Source organism: Girardinichthys multiradiatus, chromosome 6 (assembly GCF_021462225.1).
Source record: "Girardinichthys multiradiatus isolate DD_20200921_A chromosome 6, DD_fGirMul_XY1, whole genome shotgun sequence".
NCBI classification, from domain to species: domain Eukaryota; kingdom Metazoa; phylum Chordata; class Actinopteri; order Cyprinodontiformes; family Goodeidae; genus Girardinichthys; species Girardinichthys multiradiatus.
This window is the reverse complement of record NC_061799.1, coordinates 23,064,186-23,092,053: the sequence shown is the minus strand read 5'-3', so window position 1 is coordinate 23,092,053 and position 27,868 is coordinate 23,064,186. Positions and strand designations below refer to the sequence as shown.

Genomic DNA, 27,868 nt, shown 5'->3' with positions numbered 1-27,868 from the left:
TGAAGGTAAGACATTAACTGTCTATAATATTAGTTATGATTCTCAGTTGACCAGAACATCTTATTGAACAAATAAATACTGCTCTCATTTTTCAAATCTTTTTACTAATACTGTTGCCATCAGTTATATTATTGTCTAAATATGACTTCATTACAAGACCCATCAGTCTCTATTTGTCTTATTTTTTGACAATGTGTTTTTATTTTACATAGTCAAAACAGGCTAGTGAATTAATCACATTTTGTTTTGGAATACAAAGAAAACCTTTTTATTCAAAATTAATAAGCTTTCTGTTTTTTTCTGCTTCATTTTTTATAAATTGAATGGATCACTGCAGTTCAAAGGTTCGGTCTTTGAGCGAAACTATCACTACAAGACAACTAGTCATGTTTTTTTGTGTGTGTGTTTGTTTCAATAGTGGCACCTGCCATGAATTTGAATACACGAGGAGTTACAGATCGTACTATTGAGCTGGAGTGGGAAGGGTCTGTAAGGGTGACAGATTTCTTAGTGACGTACACACCAACCAGCCCTGGAGGTAAGGAGCTATCTGTCTTTCATCTAGAAAAGAATACTATTTCAAGGATCTGCTGTGTCATAATGCCTTACATAAATCAGCAGGGAGTAAAAGTGCATCTTCTTGTCTTTTTTTTCCCGTTCTTTCTGTCAGGTGTGCAACTAGAAATAAGGCTGCCAGGAAACACAACATCTTGGATTATCACAAGTCTTGAAGCAGGCATAGAGTACAACATCAATGTGTTTGCTGTCATCAACAACTCAATCAGCGTTCCCTCCAGTATTACTGTTTGGACGTGTAAGTGTAGTTCTTTACTTTGTTTATAGTGTATGTTCTTTTCTGAAGATGTACTTGGCAGTTGCTGGAGTCTATACTTTCTTTTCCAGATCAAGACCTAATATACTTTTCATGGTTTTACAGAAAATTTCCATTAAAACATTATGACAGTTTGTTAATACGTTTACACCTGCCTTTTTAAAAAAGAAAATCCTTGCAAGTTATTTAAGATCACGACCTGCTTGTTTAGACTGTCAGGCTGCGATGTAACCTGTAAAAACTGCTTAGTGTCACGCACACACTGGCAGGTGTTAATGGCAAGCTGGCGAATCTGCTCAGAAGGCATACCAGTTGTTTTCATGCTTACCAAGAGCACACACTTATCAAACCCCTAACTAAGTAATAGCCTGTTCATTATTGCAGCTGATGTGTGGCTGCACAAACATATTTTCATTAGGCCCATCAAGGCTGCTAAAATCATCCTCAATTTCACAGATAAGTGAATTTCTTTTCAGTTATGATACAATTTTGAGTGATAAAGTCAATTTAACTTTATTAAACTTGATGGAACCATTTTTTTTTTTTGTGAGGATATGATATACCAGTTTGTCTTCTTGAAATAAGATTATAAAATAGAGAATTTGATTATCCATAGAGATGCTTAAGAACATAGCTGCTGGTGAATTTTAGCTGTCGGGATTTTAGTATTTTCAAGGAATAAGCTGAGTTTACAAGGAAAAATTATATATTTTTGTCCAATAAAGTCATATTGCTGAAAATCTTTATACAACAAAATAATCACATATCAGTGTTTAGGAAGTACAGTACCTTTCAAAATATTCACACCCCTTAAACGTTTTTAAAATTTGTTTACTACTAGAATTGCCTTCAGAAATCTTAGTTAATATATTCCTTATGTGTATAGTTTAAATTATGAAATGTAAATCCAGATGTTCTGTGAAAACTACAAAGTTAGGTTAAGGTACAATATCGCAAGCTTTAAATATCTCAAAGAACACTGTTCAATTCATTGTGTGAAAGTGGGAAGTGAACAGTAACTGTAGACTTAACTTGATCATCTACTAAAACTGACAAGCCAGGTGAGGAGAGCAATCAGAGAAGCAGTCAAAAGCCCCATTGTAACCTGGGAAGCTGCAGAGAACACTTTGTGCACTCCAAAAATCTGGTCTTTATGAAGCAGCAGTGGACTGATTTAGATTATAGCTTTTTAATGTGCTTGAATGCCTAGTTAATGTCCAGACCTAACTAATCCAATTGAGAACCTGAAAGCACTCCATCCAATCTGACTAAACATGAGACAAAGTATTGAATATGGGCCTGAATACAAATACGCACCACACTTTTCAGACTTTTTTTCAGACTCCATTTCAGAATTATAGTCAACTTTGTGTCATATGTCTCTCACATAAAATCCCAACTAAATTAATATGAATTTGCCTTTGCAAAGTTAAAAAATTGTTTTTTTTAAAGTCTGTAACTCAAAATAATCTGCAAGAATTGCATGTCGATCCAGACCATGAAAATCTTTGACATTTAATTTTAGTGGTGAAAATCTGGAGAGAAAAGGAAAAAGCCATGTCAACAAAAAGGAACAAGGGTCATTGACGCATGTCGGCTTTTTTCTATGCTGATGAGCTATACTGTGGATGACTTCGTGGAATATTTTTGGATAGTTTGTAAACAGACAGACAGACAGACAGACAGACAGACAGACAGACAGACAGACAGACAGACAGACAGACAGACAGACAGACAGACAGACAGACACCACCAAACACATAACCTTCTTGGCGGAGGTGATAAGTAAAGTTAACACAGCGATCTTCTTAATCAAAAAAATTCTAATTAAAGTAAAACACCAGAACTGAAAGAGTGTTACTAAAGAACAATAATGCACATCTTTGTCTATTTGTCCAGATTTTACCAACCCAGATGGATTAGTCTTTAAATCCATCACAGAGACGTCAGTGGAGGTCCAATGGCAACCGTTTTACTATTCCTTTGATGGATGGGAGATCAGCTTCATCCCCAAGGTAGAACCCAGTGTCATGAACTAGGGCTGCATGATATGTAGGTCAAAATGTGATAATGTTCAGGAATGTTTTGATGATGATGATTTTCATATGCAATGAATACATGCTCAGCTAAATGCTAATTTTCATTCCAAACATAGACCCAGACAGTATGAGATCTATCCCGCTACTAAAAAAGAGTATTAGTTATTTTCATCCCAACATATTATTGCTATTGAAAAGTTGCATCTGTCTACATTTGTTGTGTTGGTAATGAAACAACTTACTTAGAAGTTTTTAAGGAGACAAAAGAAAAAAAATTGTTTCTTATTGACTTAATGATGCATGAAACAATGAGCCTCATCAAATATATTGAATGTATGTTACCTGTGTAAGTAGTTGACATTTATTACAGTCCAAGTAGCTATTTGCAAATTTGATACTAATATTCTGTAAAGGGAAGCAGCAAACGCAATAAACTTGCGTTATGCATTTTAGTTGTATTTTTAACACTCTAGGCTATGAAGCTATTTAATTATCCAGAGCAGTGTTTGATATACAGTATGTATGTTTATAAGGATCATCTTTCTACTCCCATATTTATAGATATAGGTCCATAATGAACCCTCAAAAAAGGGGAAAATTATCTAACACTCTTGTTTCAGTAATATTAGTCTCATGACTAATAAATTTATAATCATAACTAAGGCCATGTTGGGAAAATAAAAAAAATAATATATATATATATATATATATATATATGTTTAATCTAATACTGGTTTGAAATCAAAACCAAATAGTTGGATATTAGTACATTAGTTGATATTTATGTTTAAATAAAAAGAATTTATATGTTAGTGAGTACATTTAATGTATAATCTTATAAATCTATACCATCACAGCAGATGTGTAAAGTAAGGTACATGTAATTGAGTGACATATAAGTTACAAACACGTGATCACCAGTTTCATCAAGGACATGCTTGTATGTTTTTTTTAATATTTATATTTATATAACATTTGTTAGTTGCCATTAAACATTTATAGGATTAGGTAAGGCCTGAACTGTATCATTTACAATTCAGGCCAAATGTGTTTATCCCATCAATGCAAAAACCCCACTACAAATAAACTTTGTATAAACTGTTGATATTATGACAATGGGACCAACAAGTGTACACAGCATCCTATACATAGAACATTATTACATAGTAACTGGACACCCCATTTTGCAATGTTGTTCTGGAGGAAAAAATAATAATTTTACCAAACTTAACACAGAATTTTTTACCAAGGAAACTGAAGGGGTTGCACTTTTGCATTTCTTCATCGAAGATAAAAACAATGATGAACCCGCCTATTTTCAAGGTGAGCTAGGTTAAAGATGCATTCAGATTTACCAAAGACAATTTCAAGGTTATTCTCTACAACATGCATATTGGAGCAGGTAGCATCTTTTTACAATTAAACATCTTCAGACATCCAACATACGAGATCCATGAATTTCCTTTATAACAAAGAGAAATTCTGTTTTAACTATTTGTTCAAAATACAAGGAAACACCACATTAAGTTCAACATTCAACATAGCTTTTTTCAACATTCGCACTCACTGATGCATGTACATCGGTATTTTCATTAGAAGATAGATACCTTTCAATTTTGGACACACCCAAACTTATTTTTTTTTACATCTAACCTACAGGGCACTGTTTATGTTAATCTGGTTCAAAATGTATTGAAAATTTTTAATTTTCAGCTAAGTACCCTGTGGTCAAATCCTATCTTACTGTACATAGCACCGCCCTTTATCCTCCCCACAAACAAGAAAGCTTTTTTTTGTTGTTTTCCTGTTCTGATCTGCAATTTGAGATGTATGTTTAACAATCTGTGTTTTTTGTGTACATAACTGTTGTTACCTGCTCAGAAGAATAAAGGTAGCCGTGAACAAGGGAGAACTTCAAAAGCAGTTTCATGCATCTTAATTTGATTTATTTTTTTGTTTCTTATTTATATTTTATTTAATCTAAAAAGACCTTTGAGAATCAAAATCTCAATTGCAAGAGTGTCCTGGCCATTGTTCATGAGTCATGATGAATAATCTACAACTAATCAGGTCCAAATTCACGATAATATTAGACCAATGCAGTGTTTATCTTCCCCATGCCAATAATTAAGTGGGGAAGAAAGATATATAGCTTTAGGTTTTCTTGGAGGCTTGCACAGTATGAAGCTTGAATGAAATTAAATGCCTGGATTGTGCTAAGCTCATTGGCTGTTAGATGGATGACCATTAAATTCCTTTTCCCTTTTTCTTTGTGAAATCATATCAAGGTCAGGTTTCGAGCTAAAAAGCAAGAAGTGCTGTAACCTTTCGTTAGACTTCAAATTCTAATCTCCCCTCTCACAGTAATTGGTTTTTTCCTTTAAGGTGTTCTCAAGAAAGATATCCTCTGTTGTGGTCTGGCACTAAGCCCTAAATCTGATACTGAGATGTTATTTTTTGTGTTTATTTTACAGTATACAAGAAAATGAGTTTTATTTCACTGGCTGTAGCCATTGTCCTCCTTTTTCTTTTTCCACTACCCAGTACCTCATTGGTATCCATCCCCTCCCAGTTTTCCAGATCTCTTGATTATAGCTTCCGTGCACCACTTCTTGGCCGATATTTGTAACTCTTTTGCCTATAACTACCTTGCATCCTTTTCATTTTCCTGTGCATCTCTTCCACTAAATTTTAACTCACTGTCTCTCTCTCTCTCTCTCTACCGCCACAGGGGAAATCATATTAAAGGTTGGCAGTCCCACCCCCTGTGGATTTAATCCAACAGCGGGGATTGTGAATTTTGACAATCTCGTTATGAAAGTTGGCATTAATGTTGTAACCTGTGCAACACAAAATTCTCAAAAGAGGAAAAACAGAAAGAGAGAGAGAAAGAGAAAGAGGTAGAAGAGGCAGCATTGAGCCCCCAATTGTTAAGAAAAACCAACAATGAAGTGCATGCAAGGGAAACAAAAAAATATTCTGTTGCTGTTTTTGCAGCATATGTGAACAGTACATAGAATAAAATAGAATAGAAAAAAACGTTATACCTCAGTGGGGAAATTCAGGTGTACCAGCAGCAAAGTGACAGGCAAGTCGAAGCATGCAGATTCACACAATGGTAAAAATCTAAAAACGGAAAGTAAGAATAACTGTACAGTGTGGGCAAATTTACAGCATGAGAAAAAAATTCTGTGCAATTATTCAAAATAGCATACTCGGTGTAAAGAAATGCAAAACTCAATAGGATAGTAAAGAAATGTACAACATGTAATGTATATTTTCGCATAAAAAACACACTATTTATAAGAAATGGAAACAGTGTTCAAATACCAACAGGGATGAGTCTGTTCAGAGCAGTGATGTTAAAAGTCTAACAGCTGCTGGGAGGAAGGATCGGCAATAATACTCCTTTAGGCACCTAGGATGCAGCAGTTTGCACTGAAGGAGCTTCTAGAACAGTGTTGGCCTTACTGATGAGCTTATCTAACTGCTTCCTCTCAGCTGTATATAAGCTGCTGCTCCAAAATACTACACCTAAGAAGATGACTGATGGCACCACAGAGTCATTCTGGAACTTGAAGTTAGGGTACAGTATTAGGGTCATGTACAACGTATAAAAAACATTTCAACATTAAGAATATCAGTTTTATAACTTTTCTTTTGGAAAAGTATATTATGCTTTTAGTTTTTCATGGTTTTGTTAATTGTGTAGTGGGCTCTTAAAAAATAAATTGCACAGTTAAATATAATTCTTTCTAAAGCATCTGTTGACACTGGATCATCTTCAATTAAAAAATAAAGCTCAAATGTCTGGATGCAAATTAAAAAGTGCATATTCATAATGTATATTTCTTCACATGTTTCATTGAATGAAACATATAGATACTTATAAATCTGTTAAGATTACTCATTTCATCTCTGTGAATGTAAACATTATTTTGTATGTGTACATGCACAAAAGGTTCACCTTCAACCTCAGTCTTTCAGAAGCCTTTTGATGGAGGAAGACAGTGGGGGTGGATGGTTTCTCCATTATTTGGCTCACAGCAATACCAAGTGACATTTAAAACATGAGGAGCACTCAGAACATTAGTGCACCACCATAGCAATGGCTCTGCCTCACAATCTAAGTGAAAGTCACTGGGTTTTTCTTTTATCCATGCTACGGCTCCGCTGATAGGTTTCATGATATTCTTGCTACCCGGAGTGACATACTGTTAACTGATTTTTGTTAATGCAATATTTCTGCTTCCGAATGAAAAGTATTATCCTGTCTGAGCAGGATTTAAGAATGGTTTGATCTTAGCTGTTAGAGTCTTTTTTTTGCATTTCTCCATATAGAAGCATAAGCGATTCCAGTTTGAAGTTTACATTCCGCCATTATGAACACAATTAACATGAAAAATTGCAAGTGACTCACAATTAGGTACATTCAATTTTTGTGAATCTTCTAAAATGAAACATTCAGTCAGATTGCATACTAACTGCAAGGAATGTAGCCTCTCCCTCATGGGTCGCAAGCTTTACCTCAGTGCCCCCACCACACACCCTTTTGTTGCAATTTCAAACAACGACAGACTCCAACATTTGCTCAATACATAGATATTAATATTGTCATTGGGAGACAGAGCCACTTTGCACATAACTGAGCATAACATGACATCTGAAAACCAGAAGGATAGAGAAATAAGCTTACACAGGCCTGCCATGAACATCAAACTGTGGTAAGATCACTTTAACAGTTCATAGCAAGTGTTCCCGGAAAATGAGAGCCTGGTTTCGCACCTTTAGGCTGATGTTAAGAGGTACATATGAGGACAAAGATGTTTTCCTGAGGAAATGTTAATAGACAGAACAAAATAAAAAGCTTTGGTTGTTTGTCGTTAGGTTTAGGTTTTGGGCTGTTATCCTCCCTGTGGAAATGCTCGATTATTTTGTGTAGTGGATAAAAAAATCTTGTTCATAGTTTGTTTCTGACAATGTTTCTGTCTTTCTACAGCTTGATCTTTATTTATTCTGCATAAAGATTAAACCTCTAAGATTTGTCTGTTACGAGATCTGGAGTAAAACCTTTACATTGATTTTTTTTAGGGGTGAGATTTTCTTTATAGGTTTCTTAGTAAACAAACAAAAATGAACAATAAAATCCAAAAAAAAAAAACAATTCTCTACTCCTTAACTCACTAATATGGGCAATGATTCTGTTTTTATTTCATTATTACTCAGAGTGAATAAAACATACAGGTCCTTCTCAAAATATTAGCATATTGTGATAAAGTTCATTATTTTCCATAATGTCATGATGAAAATTTAACATTCATATATTTTAGATTCATTGCACACTAACTGAAATATTTCAGGTATTTTATTGTCTTAATACGGATGATTTTGGCATACAGCTCATGAAAACCCAAAATTCCTATCTCACAAAATTAGCATATTTCATCCGACCAATAAAAGAAAAGTGTTTTTAATACAAAAAACGTCAACCTTCAAATAATCATGTAGTTATGCACTCAATACTTGGTCAGGAATCCTTTGGCAGAAATGACTGCTTCAATGCGGCGTGGCATGGAGGCAATCAGCTTGTGGCACTGCTGAGGTCTTATGGAGGCCCAGGATGATTCGATAGTGGCCTTTAGCTCATCCAGAGTGTTGGGTCTTGAGTCTCTCAACGTTCTCTTCACAATATCCCACAGATTCTCTATGGGGTTCCGGTCAGGAGAGTTGGCAGGCCAATTGAGCACAGTGATACCATGGTCAGTAAACCCTTTACCAGTGGTTTTGGCACTGTGAGCAGGTGCCAGGTCGTGCTGAAAAATGAAATCTTCATCTCCATAAAGCTTTTCAGCAGATGGAAGCATGAAGTGCTCCAAAATCTCCTGATAGCTAGCTGCAATGACCCTGCCCTTGATAAAACACAGTGGACAAACACCAGCAGCTGACACGGTACACCAGACCATCACTGACTGTGGGTACTTGACACTGGACTTCTGGCATTTTGGCATTTCCTTCTCCCCAGTCTTCCTCCAGACTCTGGCAACTTGATTTCCAAATGACATGCAGAATTTGCTTTCATCTGAAAAAAGCACTTTGGACCACTGAGCAACAGTCCAGTGCTGCTTCTCTGTAGCCCAGGTCAGGCGCTTCTGCCGCTGTTTCTGGTTCAAAAGTGGCTTGACCTGGGGAATGTGGCACCTGTAGCCCATTTCCTGCACACGCCTGTGCACAGTGGCTCTGGATGTTTCTACTCCAGACTCAGTCCACTGCTTCCGCAGGTCCCCCAATGTCTGGAATCGGCCCTTCTCCACAATCTTCCTCAGGGTCCGGTCACCTCTTCTCGTTGTGCAGCGTTTTCTGCCACACTTTTTCCTTCCCACAGACTTCCCACTGAGGTGCCTTGATACAGCACTCTGGGAACAGCCTATTCGTTCAGAAATTTCTTTCTGTGTCTTACCCTCTTGCTTGAGGGTGTCAATAGTGGCCTTCTGGACAGCAGTCAGGACGGCAGTCTTACCCACGATTGGGGTTTTGAGTGATGAACCAGGCTGGGAGTTTTAAAGGCCTCAGGAATCTTTTGCAGGTGTTTAGAGTTAACTCGTTGATTCAGATGATTAGGTTCATAGCTCGTTTAGAAACCCTTTTAATGATATGCTAATTTTGTGAGATAGGAATTTTGGGTTATTTTGAGAAGGACCTGTAGTTATTCCAATTTCTGGTTATTTGTTACTGACCAACCCATTATCTAAATTACATTTCAAATTTACATTAGAAATGTTTTTAAAGACATTCACAAGATGCTGTATGTTCTGCTTTGATAACAACCACCAAAGTGCAGCTTGTTGGGGTTCTCAGACCAGCAGTAAAACATCTGTCAGCAGGAAGTGCATTTGCAATATTGACTCTTTGAGAACAGCTGGGTGTTGGTGGCACCTCTGTACTGATTAGTGACAGGCCTTTGGACTGCTGCCTCTGCAGAACTTGGCCTGAAAATTGCATACACATTTTTGCAAGGTGAAATGGTTTGGAAAGTTAATGTGCTAAAAAGTTTAGACGTAGAAAACAATTTAGACTGTAGCTTAGTTTTCTGGACATTTACAGCATAAGAAATGTGTCCTTTTTGTAAATTGTTCTTTTGTGTGGAGTAGAAGTCTACACACAAAAAAAATATTTTTGTGTGGATCTCTTAATCTTACATAGTGCCACTGTTAGAATATCATTATCATATTTCATCACTTCTCTCTATGTTATTTTAAAGGACAATGATGGCGGAATGACAGCCCAGCTTCCCAGCACCATTACCTCATTTGTTCAGACTGGTCTGAGGCCTGGGGAGGAGTATACAGTCAACCTGGTGGCACTCAGAGATCAGGGTCGAAGCCAGCCAGTCACTGCTACCTTCACAACCTGTAAGTATTGCCCCTTTGCCACTGTCTCTATTTAGGCTATCTCCACTCTACTATGCTCGCTTTGTGAGCATTTCCATTAGTGGTTTTTCCATACTGGTACCTAGTTTACTGTACCTGCTCATGAGCAGGTATGAGTACTGTTGTTCACTGATTAGAAACGGGGCCAGGAGAAACGAGAAGATTTTCGAAGAGGTACTGTATAGGAAAGTTAATAAAACTCAATAGCAATGGCCAGACCCTTCTCCGTTGTCTCCACTGTCAAGTGTTCAAAATGCTGCCGCTTGCTAACTGGGAAAAGTCGACGTATGCACATGACATCTATTTTATCGTCTCTACACTGGCTGCCGGTTTCTTTTAGAATCACTTTAAAGATTTTACTTTTGTTTTTTAAATCTTTAAATAGTCTGACACGGTCTCACCTAACTAAACTTTTGCAAAACACAGTCCTCATAGGATACTTGTTCTCATCGTCTTGCGCTTATCCGGGCATGGTCGTGAGGGCAGCAGTGTCGGCAGAGACATCCAGTCTTCCCTCTCCCCAGACACCTCCTCCAGCTCCTCTGGGTGGAACCAAAGGCATTCACAAGACAGCCGAGAAATACAGGTCCTTCTCAAAATATTAGCATATTGTGATAAAGTTCATTATTTTCCATAATGTCATGATGAAAATTTAACATTCATATATTTTAGATTCATTGCACACTAACTGAAATGTTTCAGGTCTTTTATTGTCTTAATACGGATGATTTTGGCAAACAGCTCATGAAAACCCAAAATTCCTATCTCACAAAATTAGCATATCATTAAAAGGGTTTCTAAACGAGCTATGAACCTAATCATCTGAATCAACGAGTTAACTCTAAACACCTGCAAAAGATTCCTGAGGCCTTTAAAACTCCCAGCCTGGTTCATCACTCAAAACCCCAATCATGGGTAAGACTGCCGACCTGACTGCTGTCCAGAAGGCCACTATTGACACCCTCAAGCAAGAGGGTAAGACACAGAAAGAAATTTCTGAACGAATAGGCTGTTCCCAGAGTGCTGTATCAAGGCACCTCAGTGAGAAGTCTGTGGGAAGGAAAAAGTGTGGCAGAAAACGCTGCACAATGAGAAGAGGTGACCGGACCCTGAGGAAGATTGTGGAGAAGGGCCGATTCCAGACCTTGGGGGACCTGCGGAAGCAGTGGACTGAGTCTGGAGTAGAAACATCCAGAGCCACCGTGCACAAGCGTGTGCAGGAAATGGGCTACAGGTGCCGCATTCCCCAGGTCAAGCCACTTTTGAACCAGAAACAGCGGCAGAAGCGCCTGACCTGGGCTACAGAGAAGCAGCACTGGACTGTTGCTCAGTGGTCCAAAGTACTTTTTTCGGATGAAAGCAAATTCTGCATGTCATTTGGAAATCAAGATGCCAGAGTCTGGAGGAAGACTGGGGAGAAGGAAATGCCAAAATGCCAGAAGTCCAGTGTCAAGTACCCACAGTCAGTGATGGTCTGGTGTACCGTGTCAGCTGCTGGTGTTGGTCCACTGTGTTTTATCAAGAGCAGGGTCAATGCAGCTAGCTATCAGGAGATTTTGGAGCACTTCATGCTTCCATCTGCTGAAAAGCTTTATGGAGATGAAGATTTCATTTTTCAGCACGACCTGGCACCTGCTCACAGTGCCAAAACCACTGGTAAATCGTTTACTCACCATGGTACCACTGTGCTCAATTGGCCTGCCAACTCTCCTGACCTGAACCCCATAGAGAATCTGTGGGATATTGTGAAGAGAACGTTGAGAGACTCAAGACCCAACACTCTGGATGAGCTAAAGGCCGCTATCAAAGCATCCTGGGCCTCCATAAGACCTCAGCAGTGCCACAGGCTGATTGCCTCCATGCCACGCCGCATTGAAGCAGTCATTTCTGCAAAAGGATTCCCGACTAAGTATTGAGTGCATAACTGTACATGATTATTTGAAGGTTGACGTTTTTTGTATTAAAAACACTTTTCTTTTATTGGTCGGATGAAATATGCTAATTTTATGAGATAGGATTTTCATGAGCTGTATGCCAAAATCATCCGTATTAAGACAATAAAAGACCTGAAATATTTCAGTTAGTGTGCAATGAATCTAAAATATATGAATGTTAAATTTTCATCATGACATTATGGAAAATAATGAACTTTATCACAATATGCTAATATTTTGAGAAGGACCTGTATAGTCTCTCCAGCATATCCTAGGTTTTCCCAGGGGCTCTTTCCAGGTGAGATGTGCCTGGAGTGGAGGGAGGCATCCAGGGGACATTTGAGACAGATGTCCGAGCCACCTTGGCTGACTCGCCTCGATGTAGAGGAGCTGTGGCTATACTCTGATACTCTGAGCCCCTCCTGGATGGTCAAGCTCCTCTCCTTTAAACCTTAGTCTGTGTATAATTTATCAATATAATGTCTCACTTAGTGAATTGAGTTACTAAAATAAATTAACTTTTCAATTCTAATTTATTGAATATGACTGTACATCCGTAAAATAGGCATATACCTAAGCAAAAACCGACTTACGATATAAAAGAAAAAAAATTTATGAATTCTTTTTTTTTGTCAGATAAACATTTTAAAGCCTAAGATATTCACAAAACTGAGAATAGGCAATAGAATATTATAAAATAGCCATTTTGGGAGTTGCTGTTCAAAATTTCAAAAAATGTTAAACAAAAAACAGAGACAACTCAAAGACATGCATATTACCTATACAAACATATGAAAGTAGTGGTACCTTGTTTACGTAAAAACAAGATAGAGTTCCACAACTACGCTGATGACACGCAACTGTATATTAGTCTTTTTCTAGGAGACTATAGTCAAGTTCAGTCACTTATTGAATGCACTGAACAAATTAACAGATGTGTCAATATTTTCTTCAGTTAAATAAAGATAAAACTGAAGTTTCAGTTCCTGGACCAAAATCGCCTAGATTAAAAAACAATACCCATCTTTAGTCTGTTGGCCCGAAAACCCCTGGCAAGGTTAAAACTCTTAGGGTGATCATGGACCTTAATCTAAATCTTGACAACCATATACAATTTATGATAAAGACAACATACTATAACCTAAAAAGCATTGCCAGAATTAGACAACTGATGTCCCAACAGGACTCAGAAAAAATAATTTCATGCATTTGTTTTTTGCAGACCTGACCATTGCAGCTAGAGTTCTTACAAAAAAAACAAAACAAGAAGAGACCAGCATATCAGTGCAGTTCTTAGGGCTTTATACTAGTTATCTATTGCTCAGAGAATCGAGTTTAAACTCTCATTAAGGGTTTAAAAAACACTCACTTGTCAGAGCCCTCATTACCTCTCTGATAATCCTCAATGCTACAAAGCATCAAGACCTTTAAGATTATCGGAATCAAACCTACTTACCATTCCAAGACTCAGAACAAAACACGGGGCATAAAAACTGAAGCAGCCCTCAGTTTTATGTGCCAGAAATCTGAAATAAGCTTCCTATACAGTGCAGAACAGTTCCCAATCTGAGTATCTTTGAAACATTTTTTTTTTTTATAACTGCTTTTATCTTCTGTTTTTCTGTGCTATCTCTTTGTATTTGTATATACTCTTATGTTGGCCGAAATATGCTATATAAATAGAGTTGCCTTGCCTTGTTTGGTGTATTTTAGTCTCCAGTGCAAACATAGCTGATGTATGGGCCCCACTCCTCACCTAGAGGACACTACTTAGGTGTAACAGATCCAATTCAAATCTCATCCATAACAATTCAGACGCCGACGTCTGCAGTCAAAACACCATCAATTACCTGTCAAGTCTTCATCGGTTTTTTGGGGGTTGTAATTAGGTATCGATTAATAATTCATGTCATCCGCTCATTAATTTTTCACGGCAGCTCACTACATGACACCTTATTGGATAAAGAAGAGGAAAAGACAGATTTGAAGTTGCTAAATTATTCATAACAAAGATTTATCCCTCCTTGGAGATGGAGGGAACACCGCAAGGAGCCGGGAAGAAAACCCAGAGGGAGAGCAGAGCTGATGTGGGAGCTGGTTCCCAGCAAGTGCCTTTCTCAGGTTGTTTTTTAGGACGAGACCCAAGGGGCCAATTTCTAATACATCAAGGATCAGGGTAGAGCTGCAATATGTCATGCTTGAGATTGAGACTTATTTAGATCTCAAAAGCTCAGAGGCTGTAAGAATAAGACCACTGTGAGATATGTCTGGGAAGAGACAAACCTATACCAAGCAATAGTGAGTAATTATGATGTCAAAGTATAGAGTGCTGCTCCACTTTGAAACCTGTATGCTTGTGGAATGAATTATTGTGGTAAAAAAGCAGTAATGAGAAATCAAACTTGATTATTTTTCAATAATCAGAGTTCAATTAATTAATATTGACATAAAAAAATTACTCGAATTTAATGCAAAACTGAGAAGATGAAGAATAATCAAATTAATGACAGTGGCCTAGTTTCTGCAGCATTGGTTTTTGACATAAATGTAACTGGACATGCAGTACTTTGCAGAAACATTCATCCCACTTTGCCAGTGTGTCATGTTATAACCACAAACTTCTATGTATTTCATTAAAATGTATGTGTAGCGCATAATCATGAAGGAACCAAAGCCAACCAATAGTTCATAAAGAAAGAACTTCATAAGTAGTCTCATTTTCAGTTTGCCAAAACTATGAACCGCAACAAATTGTAGTTTAGATCAAAGCATATTCACATTTTTTCAGATTGCCCAGAGTCCAGACCTTTTAGTTCAAGAAGCACAAATTCTTTTTTTAAGGCACAGTATTATATATCAGCATAGTACAAATGGACTCTCATCACTTAAGAAAGACGTGTTACCCGAATCTATTAAAATTGTTGTTACAGGATTCCTTGTTTTATGTTTTTCATCTTCCTTGTGCAATTAAATGGCATAAACCTTGCATTTATCCCCTTTTAATTTAACATTCAGCCTCATTTAACGGCAGTTAAATCAATCAAGAAAAGCATTAATTTGAGTTCCTTTGCTACTTCTGTTATCTGTGAAAAGCAGCAGATGTCAAACCATAGCTTTGTTCAAATTAACAAGACATCGCTACAAAGTGTTAATTATCAACTTAAATGATCTAATTTGCCATGACATTGACTGAAATCTTCTAATTTGTAACAAAGACACTTTGAGAAGTGATCAGTGAATATCTTATCTGTCAGAAAATTTTCCTTTATCACATCTGCTATGCATTCAACTTTTTACACCTTGTAAATATTATTTTCCAGACTTGTATTCCAGTTCATGTTTTACATCTTTCACAGATAAAGTTTGTTGTCTGAGTGTGTGTCAGCTCTGATAGGTTTAACATGGGTAGCTGTCAGACCAGCTTTCAATGATAATAAATCCACATCGAACTCTGCCAAAGCCTGAGGCAGCAAGTGCTAACATGATCATTTGGGTTTTTATTTGTTCCTATGGGGAATTCAAATCAGTCAAAACACACCAAAAATAGAGTGAAACTTATTCAGACTGATCAATTTGTTAAGACCATTTAACAGAAAATAAAAAAAAACATAACTAATTCTACTAACTTCTAAAATACCTTGATATTGTAAAGAGATTTGTGACAATTGTGTGGCATTATTGTTCAATTTATATTAAGATGAATCAGACTTTACTTATGATGATTGAGTAAGTTGACTTTTTTATTGAATTAAACAAATCAAAATGACATAGACAAATAAGATGGTATCCTTAGTTTCATATTTTGCAGCAGCACCTTTTGCAGTAATTAGTGCCAACAAGGGGTTTCAGGACTTTACAATGAGGCTTCTTCCTTTGCCAGCAGGTAGTTCAATCTTTCTGTACAAACTGCTCAAGCTGTCTCCAGTTTGAAGGGTGGCAGTTTTCACATCTTTCTGTAGATCTGTAAGATTAGGACTTGGGCTCATGAAGGGCATTTTAGGAATACTCAGATGTTTTTGTCTTAGCCGTTCTTGAACCCATGACCTGCAACTGAGGCTGAACGCTCTGATACTGGGCATTATGTTTTACTCTGGGATGCCTCAGTAGTTGTGACACTTAAATGTGCCTTGCACAGATTCATGGTTCCCTACACCAGACGAAGCAAACCAGCCCCATAAAAAAACGTAGTCCCTTCCATGTTTCACAGTAGGTATGATGTTTTTCACTGTTGAAGCTTTATTTTTCCTTCTGTAAACATAGTAGAGCTAATGTAAAAAGTCAAAAAGATTTAGTTTTGTTTAACAGCAGATTAAATGATATTCTTTCATAGTCTTTGGGGCTTGTTGCCATGTAATTTGGCAAATTGTAGTCAGCTTCCTTCTTCCACCATTTGCACGTGTTTAACCTGGGGTTGCATTTCCTCTTGCTTGGAGGTCCATGGTAACATGGACATATATGGTTTTCTTTCTGAGCTCAAACAGCTCTCACCTTTGTTTTCTCTGGTTTATGTTCAGAATGATGCACATAACGATACTAAACTCCCCAGTTCCATTGTAGCTTCTATTAAATAGACTGAATGAATAGTAAAAAGCACGAAGGCGCCTGTGATACTAATGTTAAACACTTAGTTTGGAACATGTCTATAATACAAGGATCAATAGCCCCTTTAAGGGTACTAACCAATCTATCCACACTATTTGAATAAATAATTGTGAAATGTAAGCAAATTTTGTTTCATGTTTTCATGTTGTTTATCTACTCTATCACATGCAAAGGCATGCAGATAAACATTACACAACCTTATTTCAAACTTTTGTAACAAGTACCACCTAGGTAAATACTGAGGCTTTAAAATATCAACAAACTGAAAGTAATTTAACTGATGTTGAATTTTTGAATTTTTCCATGATAAGACCAAAACAGAGAAACAATACAATGGCACATTTGAAATGTTGTAGGGTGGGGGCTTATTTTGCATCTTCTCTTACTTTAATGTGGTATGTACATTCAAAGGGGAAAAAAATCATGCTTTTAAATCCTTCCTTTTCTGACTTAAATCATTCAGTTGTGGTCTACAAAAAGTGGAAATACAATGCTTCGGTCTGAATTTCTTGTTATTGCAGGTCCACAGGCCCCTCTCTTACTCCTGTTCTGAGGTGTGTCTGAGTGCAACTTGTTTTAGTTACGGTCTCTTTAAATGTTTCTGAGGCACTTCACTCTCCGCCCACCTCCAACTTAAAGAGCGCTCCACTTTGGTCCGTTGGGGTTAAAGGCAAAAACGGTCCTTGAAATGGAGAAATAGGAATTTCCATGAAAAATAAAATTTAACCAGGCACTTCGAAGAGGTTCTGATGCCGGTGAACAGTGTAATGAATTGTGTGGGTTAATGCTCCCAACAACCGAACCGAACTTATCCTCTTGCAGCATAAGCATACTTGAACTTGGACTACAAAATCGCAGCAAGAAAGAAAAATGGCAAATAAGCGAAGCTGGTAGCTGGAAGTCTATGACCTTATTTAGCTGTTCCACAGCAAATATTGTGACGTGACTACGCTGGCTAAGAGGTGCAAACTAACATTACAAAATCTTAAACACTTTTACAAATTTGGAGACAAATTTACATTTCAGAAAACAATTTAACAAGAAGTGAAACACTTTTACAAGTCCCAAAACAAATTAATATTTGAAAAAAAAACATTTGAGAAAACAAATTAACATAAATACTTTGACAAAACTGGAAACCCTTTTACAAATGACAAAATCTTACGGAAAGGGAATGGACCAACTCCGATATTGACCCGGAAGGGATAACGGAAGCGCTCATGGTGACCCAAGATGAACAGTGGTGTTTTGCCCGTCTTGTGGCACACATATGAGTAGATTAACTCGGTTTTGGTTTTTGTGTGGTCATTCACATTACTTTGAAAATGTTGTGGCTCCGAACTGACCTGCACGTTAGAACAATACGAGCGTCGTCATGCGCAGCACAACAATAAACATGGACAAATAGGCGTTATGGTTTAAGTGCACAACAGAAGCCATTTATTGTCAGTGGCGGCTGTGTGGGAAACACGTGAATAAAAGGACAATGAAACTCTCTGTTTTACGGAGATCTGACTGCCAATTTAGCACAGCAAACTGTTTGGATGCGGAGACAGTCAGCAATGGTGGGGCAGGGATGCTAGCAACTTTACAGAGACAGAGTCAGAACTTTAGCATGTCAAAAGCAACTTTTAATCATATATGTCAGTGCCTCTCCGCTTAACTCCACAGGCAGAAGACTTGATGCTATCCAGTGTATCAGATCGCAGCGGGGGCAGATCATCACATGCTTGGTAACCTCAATAACATTTTCGATAGCAAAGTCCTCTGTTTGAATGGTTGTATATTAATTTTACAATACAAACCACATCCCACATCCAGACGGTTCCTATGAGCCTTTCAATTAGGATTGAATAAAGTTTTATCTCTGAGCTCTAGCATCTCGCTGTCTCTCCACTGTGCAGAAATATTCCAGCCCTCAGTCTGTTTTGCTAACTGCCACCGTTTTCTGCTGGGCAGCGCTAAAATTCTGACATATGTAAGGGAAAGTGACTTCAAAGTCATATCTCATGCGCCTTGGTCGTTCCCACTGGAGTCACATTCCAAAAGATCAGATACAAGTTGGATTCAGGACCACATATGAATGTGATTCAAATGTGACTTGAAAAAGTCAGACATGGGCCCAGATATGAGCGTTCACACTTGTTGTGAAAAGTCTGATCTGGTCACTGGACCCCCAAAATATCTGATTTGGGCCACATTTGCCTGCAGTGTGAAGGGGGCCTAAGATGCTGCCAAGGCACCTGTCGCTGTTTTTGTCGAAGCCAATGCTGCCTATTGGCAAATAGGTTGTCATTATAGTTATTAGCTATCGACTGTTATTCAGTAATTACTTTAAATGATGATGTCATTTTTGGTTATTATTTAATAAACAGTGTTAGACTCATAATATAGGCTGACTGTATTAACTTGAGATGGAAACTATGTCTTAAATAGCATTAGGTATATATATAACATGAAAGGATGATGAAGAGACATTCCACAAACAGCTGGTTTATCATGAATGGTTACTGTTATGTTACTAACAGAAAATAAAATTAATTATTCAAAAACACGCGGGAGTTCTGTGGAGTCCCTGGCCACGAGGATGCCACAGGTTGCCACAGTGTGCCAGACCAGTTGTAAAAGCCTCTAAGATGCTTTTTGTCACTGTTTTGTGTGGTTATTTGTGTGTTCATTATTTGTGAATTTCCATTTATATTCCCTAAGCTTCCACGCTTATTAAAACTAAATTGTTTCCAGTGACCAGTCTCACTTTTCGTTGACAGAACCTCCAAGTGTCACTTGTCAAATTTCACCCACATCTGATGTGGAATTTAAAAATTGAATCCCTTGAAAATAAAACATTTTAGACATTACTGTGATTACTTGCACTTCAGTCTGACAGAAGGACACTTCCAGATGTCACTCATTAAATGTCACCAACATCTGATGTGGAATTTCAAAATTAAAAGCCTTAAAAATAAGTCATGTTATGTTTATTTTCCCTAAATTACTGTGTTTATTGCATGAAAAGAGGTTGTTCCCAGTGATAACTCTCACTTCAGAATGACAAGAGAACACTTCCAGATTCCACTCATCAAATTTCATCAAGATCCGATGCGGAATTTCAAAATTAATCCATCTATCTTTTATAAAATTGCTGAATATATTCATGATATCATGTTTTATTGTCCAATCATTTGTGATCTCTTAGCACTTGAAATATGCTTTAAGGATGACTATATGCAATGGTCACACCTATTGCACTCCAGTATCTAAACAACTGAAGGAGTAGTTCTGAAAATGGGGCAAATGCCACTTGATTGCTGTCCACCTTGGGTCACCATGGGCGCTCCCGTTATAACTTCCGGTACAGCCTAGCAGTTGGTACATTCCCTTTCCGTTAGAGTTTGTCATTTGTAAAAGTGTTTCACATCTTGTTAAATTGTTTTCTGAAATGGTAATTTGTCTGAAGCTTTGTAAAAGTGTTTCAGATTTTGTAATGTTGGTTTGCACCTCCCGGCCATTGTGCGTTACAGTTCAAAAAACGTAACAGAGGATAGAGAAAACTGAACGGACTGGAATATATGACCCTAACAGAATATAAAGATATCTCCGCAACACCTGGGGAGACTAAATTTAACTGTTCTGCACTCATACAGACAGGTACACCACAACATGTATTTAAGGGCTGAAAAGTGGATTTTGCATGATATGTCCCATTTTAAACAGCAGTAAATGCAGTAATATTTGCTTGCATTTCTAACAGTTTGTAACTCTTTTACAAACACTGCAATAAACAGCCTCTATTATTAAACATGTCTATTTACTCCTTGACTACATAACGTCCAAAGAAATAGACTGCTTTTAGCTTGCTGTGCTAATAGTAGTTGGGAAGTAGTTGGGAAGTACAGCCACAGCAGGTCCAAAGCAAGGGTGGTTCCTACGAACCGGAAGCGATCCACAATAGACACAGTGTTGTTGAGGATGGTGAGGGGAGGCAGTGTAGGGGGTGCTCTCAACCATCATGTCCACTGTCTTTAGCAGGTCTAGCTGCAGGTGGTTATGAGCACACCACTGGACCAGTCGTCTGTATCTGTATGTCATTCATCACACCAATAACAGTGGTGTCATCTGCAAACTTTAGGAGTTTCCTAGACGGCCCTACTGAGGTCCAGTCATTTGTGTACAGGGAGAAAAGGAGTGGGGAGATAACACACCCCTGTGGGGTACTGGTGCTGAAGGCTATTGAATGGGAGAAGATGCATCCCAGCCTCTCCTGCTGCTGCCGATCTGTCAGGAAGCTGGTGCGCCCCTGACAGGTAGAGGTCGACACTGTGAGCTGGGCGAGCTTCTGATGGAGGATCTCTGGGTTGATGGTGTTGAAGACCCTGCTGAAATCTTCAAACAGGATCCTGGTGTATCTCTCTAGGTGGTTGAGGTCATGCAGGATGAAGAGTGGACCCAAGCTGATTGCGTAGTCTGCTGACCTGTTTACCCAGTAAGCAAACTGCAAGGGGTCAAGCAGGGGGCCTGTAATGTCCTTCAGGTGGTTCAACAGCAATTGCTCAAAGGATTTTATGACATCAGAGCAACACTTAATTATTTGATGGTGTGTTTCTTGGGGTCCGGGATGATGGTGGAGCATTCATAGAAGGAGGGCAACCTCACACAGCTTCAGAAACTTATCAGGTCAGAGAGCTCTACTTATACTTTTAAAGTGCAGGATGGAGGGATGTAAACACAGAATGAGAACTCCCACTGTGAATAAAAGGGATTTCAATTCGTTAAAATGACTCTAGATGAGGAGTACATGTCTTCTGTAGCAGTGTGACATCCTTTATTTATATAAAAGCAAATCCCACCTCCACTGTTTTTCCCCGAGAGCACAGAAGCTCGCTGTCTGAGATATGTTCACCAAGCCAGGTTTTGGTGAAACACAGTGCTGCACATCGGCTAACATCGGAGTTCTTTGTGCAGAGATGGAGCAGTTCATCCTTTTGGTTCACCAGGGAGCTGACGGTCACCAGGTGGATGGATGGGACAGTAGCCCACAGTACCAACTAAGGAGGTTTGACAAGCCTTCCTGGTTCTTTGGTAGATTGTACAGAGAGCTGTCATGTTTCCAATCAGGATCCAAAAAACTTGCTGGTTTGATGAAGACCGGGGAGAAAGTGCCCAGAGAGGACTCACTGATGCTTAGCAGTTGCTCTCTATTAAAAGTGGCTGCAGTACAGAAGCAGGATACAACAAAAAACACAGAAATACACAAAATACGAGCGAGCAAAGTACCGAGGCAACCATCCATGGCACCACTTGTGACTGAAATTAGCATCCCTCCCAATCATAAAAGGAAATGCTTTGTCCAAAGCAATGGCTTTAATTTATATATTACCTTGTATGTTGAAAAATAAGAAAATTGAGCTGCAGCACACAGTAGGGTTGACACAGTCAGCAAACAATCATTGCCCAGCTTAACAACAGGATGCCTGTTTTTTTGGTTGCTGTCTTGCAGTGATTGATGGTCCGACTCAGCTGATTGTACGTGATGTGTCAGACTCTGTAGCTTTTGTGGAGTGGACACCACCAAAAGCAAAGATTGATCAGATTGTGTTGCGTTATGGCCTAGTGGGGGGAGAGGGCCCACGGACTACCTTTCGGCTCCAGCCCACCCTTACCCAGTACTCATTGCAGGTGCGTATGTGTGTCTTTGTAGAAATCATTACCGATTTGATCATACTCTCAGGGCTTAGCTGGTATTTATTGAAAGAAGCAAAATGTTCTCAAAGGGTAACTCTTTATCTTTGTTTCATGGTAAGTCTTTGTGTTTGCATCTGATACTTATTAAATGATCAAATCTCAGGGTTTCTTTGCCAACTGTGTCAGAAGATAAAATAATAGTGAGAAAAAAATGCTACCAGCCTAAACAGCTGCAATTGGTTTCTCCTTCTATATAGGTTCTGCGTCCTGGCTCGCAGTATGAGGTGTCGGTAAGCGGAGTAAGGAAAGGGAATGAAAGCGGATCTATCTCCACTGAATTCACAACCGGTGAGGTCTGATAGCAAGCAGATGTAGTGATGTGATCTTGTGCCTGCCATTGATAATCGAGGAGTAATGGTACAATGGCTTAATGCATGCCACATTGTTTATCTGCATAGGACAGAGTGACTTTGAATATCTTTATAATTTGATTTTGTCTTTGCTAACGGTTGTGCAGAAAAGCCAAACCTTACACAGAAAAAAATGCAGAAATACTTTACAGTGTAACATAACCACATGTACAAATATCTATGTGGGTTTGTAAAATCTAATTGAATCTGCATGAATTGATCACAAAATGTAAGAAAATGAGCTGAAGTGGCAGCCTTACATAACACTAAATATGGTAAACCTACCTTGATCTTTATCTGTTTGTGATGGTTTCAACTGCTGATATATTTGCTTGCTCACAATCTCTGAGAATTGGTCTCTGTGTCCCCAACATTGTCAGCTTTATCGTTCTTCTCAGAGATCGATGCCCCCAAGAACTTACGGCTTGTGTCCAAGACCTCCACTACCCTCGAGCTTGAATGGGATAACACTGAGGCTGAGGTAAAGAGACATGAGGCAGATTTAATCCATTTGTCTCAATTTGCTTTTAACCACTTTAAGAAATTGATGGATGTGGGATTCATCTCAAGATAAAAGGGTTTAGTCATTTGGATAACAGCTTTGTAACCTCAGTTTTGCTTATGAAATTATCTGTATTCTGATTAGGGCTCATTGTTAAAATACTCTTATTGGATTTCAGTGAAACACATGTTGATGTCAGCAGTGAGCATTGCTTCTCTTCACACAATCCATAGATAAACTGTCTGTCACTCAGGAAAAACAACAGCAAGTGTTGATACAGTTCCCTTTAAAATACAGGGACATCTAAGCTCATATGACCTAATTGTAGGCATGGAAATTAAGAACAATTATGCCAGAAAAAAATGTACCCAAGTCATACAAAACCAGGAATTAGACTGAAAGTCTGTGAGGGAACTGAAACTGTTGCTGATGATCAAAGGTCGTCACTCCCTATCAGTGATGACCTTTAACAGAAGAGATGTGAATTCAGTTGTAATTTTGAAGAACTATTCCTCAAACCTTGATATTACTAACCATATTAATCACAGCAATTAGTCTCTTCAGACCTTTTAGACCTCTTTTTTTCCCAAGAAAGACAACCTACACTAATTTCTGATAGCATGTTCTTAATAAAGGCAGAACAAAAGGAGAGCATGTTATAAAAGGTCTCATTTATATTCAGTTTTAACTTTTATCTGGGTAGAATCATCTGCATCCAAACCCTAATTCCACACCCATGTTCAGTTGTATTGCAATACATAATGGCATGGTCAATATGGGAGGGACCTACTATCCACATGTAAACATTTTAAAAGTGTGTTTGGGGTATATCGATGTGGACCTGAAATCTAGAAATGTAAAAAATTGCTTTTTGGAGGTTTAAAATCAATTTCCAGTTCACATAGATACACCCCAAACACACTTTAAAAATGTTTGCATGTGCATGGTATGTCCCTAATACACTTTGAAAATCTTTTTTGAATAGATTTTTAATCTGTTTTTGTGACTAAGAATTTTTTAACTTTGCCAGTGGGCGTTGGGTTCAAAATGAGTAGAAAATCTTTTCATCTTATTTTTTTCTGTGTGCTTTATTATTACTTACACCTCGTCTTTCTTTTGACAGCTTGATAAATGCCAATGACTATTTTAAACAAATTCCTCACTAGGCTTAAATGGTCACTGAGGGATATTTTTCTTTGTCTCATTGATCCATAAAATAGGTCTTTCTTATAACACATTTCAAAAGAATAAACCAAGCAAGCAAACAAACAAGTAAATAAATACATGGATAAATATTGTACCAGTTTAGGACTTAGAAGGGTGAATAAAGCCATTCAGTGACAATTCTTATGAAGTCTCCACCCCACCAAACCCCTCTGTTCTTCACCACAACATGAGACTTTAAAAAACAACTTACCTGCTGACTGACTCCCAATTTAACATTGTTTCCATAGTGTTGCATTATGACACAGGTGTCAAACTCCAGTCCTCGAGGGCCGGTAGCCTGCAACTTTTAGATGTTCCTCTGCTTCAACACAGGACTCAAGAGAACTTGACTGCATACTGAGGAGGAAATGCAACCATTTGTTTGAGGTGCATTGGACCAGGGACACATCTAAAAGTTGCAGGACACTGGCCCTCGAGGATTGGAGTTTGACATCCCTGCATTATGACATTATGACTTGTTATTAAGGTTTCGGTTGTTCACATGAGATTCAGCTTGGTGGTTAAAGATATACAAAGCTTTACTTTGCTATGTTTTTCAAATATCACATTAAAATGTGTTCTTTTGAAAATGTTCAAATGCAGGTGGAGGGTTATCAGGTAGTGTACAGCACTTTAGCTGGAGATCAGTACGATAAGGTGATTGTGCCATGCAACAAGGGTGCCACCACTAAGACTAATCTTACAGGTAAGTGCAGAGGAAAAATGTGTTTTTACTTCTTAAAATTTCTGTTGTAAAACTTTAATCAACTATTTATTACTGACATATACAGGGTTCTGGTGCTTTATTCACTGTTTTTCCTTATGCTGTCAGTCTTATCACAGTCCATCTAATGTGTACTGAAGATGCAGTGAAGTGACTGTGTTTTACATGATGGGATTATCTCCAGAGCTAACATTTGGTTGACGGGCTACTGATTGTATCTGCAGAAATGTTTGTTGTCTTGCGGGCACATTGAAAAGCTTTCAGAAAGATGGGTCGGCTGGGATGTTTTCTGTTTCTTCCTAAAAGGCCTTAGTGCTGCAAAGGGCAACACCTGCATGAGAACAGAAACAAAAGGCCCCTGTGTTATACTACTCGAATCAATACCGTGTCCACTTTTTTTCTTTGGCACTCTAATTTTCTCTCTCCGTACGTTTCCCCTCTAATAATCAGTCATCTGACCTCTTTATTTTGCATTGCTCATCTCTCCTTTATTTCTGCAGCAAGATTATAAAACTTACTCATCCAACTTTAACTCAAATCATTATTTAGTTGACACAAAACCAATTTTTCCCAAAAATCAATCTAATGGTAATGCAAATGTTCTCATCGTCTTTCTTTATCTTTTAGAGTTGTTATGGAAAACTATATCTTCTAGGTTTGCTCTGTCTGTGAGGAGGAGAATGTGAAACAATCTGCTAGTTATTGATGTATTGCTTGTTGAATTGCTTTTTCTCTCTGCCTCTGTGCATCAGACCTTCTGCCAGGCACAGAGTACGGAATTGGCATCTCTGCTATGAAGGGTATCAACCAGAGTACACCGGCAACGATGAATGCCAGGACAGGTGAGTGAAAAATACTACATCATCCACGACTGTGGCTCAGTAGGAAGAGTAGTTGTCTTGCAATCGGAAGGTTGTGGGTTCAACTCCAGCTTCCTCCTGCTGTATGTCAATGTGCCCCTACTGATCTGTGTATAGGTGTATGAATGTGTGAGCATTAGTGAGTGTGATTGGGTGAATGTGGCTCTAGTGTAAAGCGCTTTGAGTGGTCTGTATGACTGGAAAGGCGCTATATAAATTCAGTACATTTTACATTTACTATATGAAAAAAGGGAGCAGGTTCTGCATATAGGATACATCAAATGTTTTGAAAAGTCATCAGAACATTATGTAAGTCGGCCCATTTGTTTTTAAACAGGCATTGCTCACATTGCCGTCTGTTTCCATGTTTCAACTAACATAAGTCACTTTAAAATACCAGGCAGACAAGATTTTGGCTTGGCTTGTGCAATTTTATAGAAGTATTTAGCTGTTTTATATGATCTGTTTGGGTCAAAGTTTCCATTATGACATTTTAAATTTATAATCATCCATGCCATTCAGCTAATGGCCCTCTCCCTTTATCTCAGTACAGTAATGACCGTTTAATTTTTTATTGTGCCTTATGTTGTTTAACTGAGAGCACAAAAAATGCTTGATTCAACTTTCACCTGTTGTGTGTCAGTGTCAATGTCAGTGCAGAAGGGTGTGTCACTAATCTTTCCAATCGCATAGTTTTGTCAACCATTCCAGTGGCCGATGGTATTTTTACAGTTTTACAGATTGTTTTATATCTCCTCAAAGACTTGTCCTTTTGAAGGTTCTACATCTGTGAAACCTGCCTCAATAGTTAGATTATAACAGCTCCTTATGGATCCCTGGTGCAATGTATACATTTTACACTCCAGGAACTGTTTTTACCACAAGCTGCTTCTCCTGAAATTCTTTCTGTCTTAATTAGTTTTTTATGTGATGAGGAAGCTGCAAACATGGAAGAATAACTTAACATTTAATTTTTAGGAGTGAACAAGTGGAAATTGTTCATCATCTTGCCCTTTCACTGCAAAGGGTTTTGTTAGTTCCCCCATTTCTTTTGATGTCAGAGCTGTACAAAACTGTAAATATGTAATGAATAAAGTTAATTCGCTTTCATCACAAAGAAACAAACAAATTTTTCCTCTGCAGTTGAAAGAAGTTATCTTAAGATAGGGAATCCAAGACTGAAGAACATATTAAAGTTATTAACTTAATATTACTCCAGGAGAATTAGAGGTTAGAAAGACTAAGGCTTGAAAGTTGGAAACTAAAATAACTGGAGGGACTGGCCGTTACAAAGACAATACCTTTTAACTTAATGTTACATATAGTGAATATCAGGGTGATCCAGAGCTTAATATTAGAAACGTGTTGTGTTATTTCCAAATCTGTCAGAAGCGGAGCTCTCATCAGTCTACAACTGAGTTCATTGTACCTAAGAACTGATTAAATTAATCTTTCTGTCATGGTTTACTTGATATTGGACCCCAGAATGCAGATGAGCAGGCAGCGTGATGGTAAGTGAAGAAAAGGTTTAATTACAAAAACTCACACTCAGCAGGAGGCAGGAACAAAACAAACTGGCAGGCAAGACAGGCATGGCATGATCAAAAAAAGACAAGACTTGGTTAGAGAACTAGACATGAGCATGAGAAA

At 38.1% G+C, this 27,868-nt stretch overlaps 1 protein-coding gene across 1 annotated transcript in view; it reads left to right on the top strand.

Moving 5' to 3' along the window:
• The window catches only part of tnr (tenascin R (restrictin, janusin)), a 285,913-nt gene that overhangs the window by 177,323 nt on the left and 80,722 nt on the right, over window positions 1–27,868 (top strand). Inside the window, exons 8-16 of the mRNA XM_047369054.1 lie at window positions 419–538; window positions 671–814; window positions 2,732–2,847; window positions 10,130–10,280; window positions 22,332–22,510; window positions 22,774–22,864; window positions 23,307–23,407; window positions 25,238–25,340; window positions 26,111–26,200. Of these exons, the coding sequence (XP_047225010.1) occupies window positions 419–538; window positions 671–814; window positions 2,732–2,847; window positions 10,130–10,280; window positions 22,332–22,510; window positions 22,774–22,864; window positions 23,307–23,407; window positions 25,238–25,340; window positions 26,111–26,200 (1,095 nt within the window). The remainder of the gene's footprint in view (window positions 1–418; window positions 539–670; window positions 815–2,731; window positions 2,848–10,129; window positions 10,281–22,331; window positions 22,511–22,773; window positions 22,865–23,306; window positions 23,408–25,237; window positions 25,341–26,110; window positions 26,201–27,868) is intronic.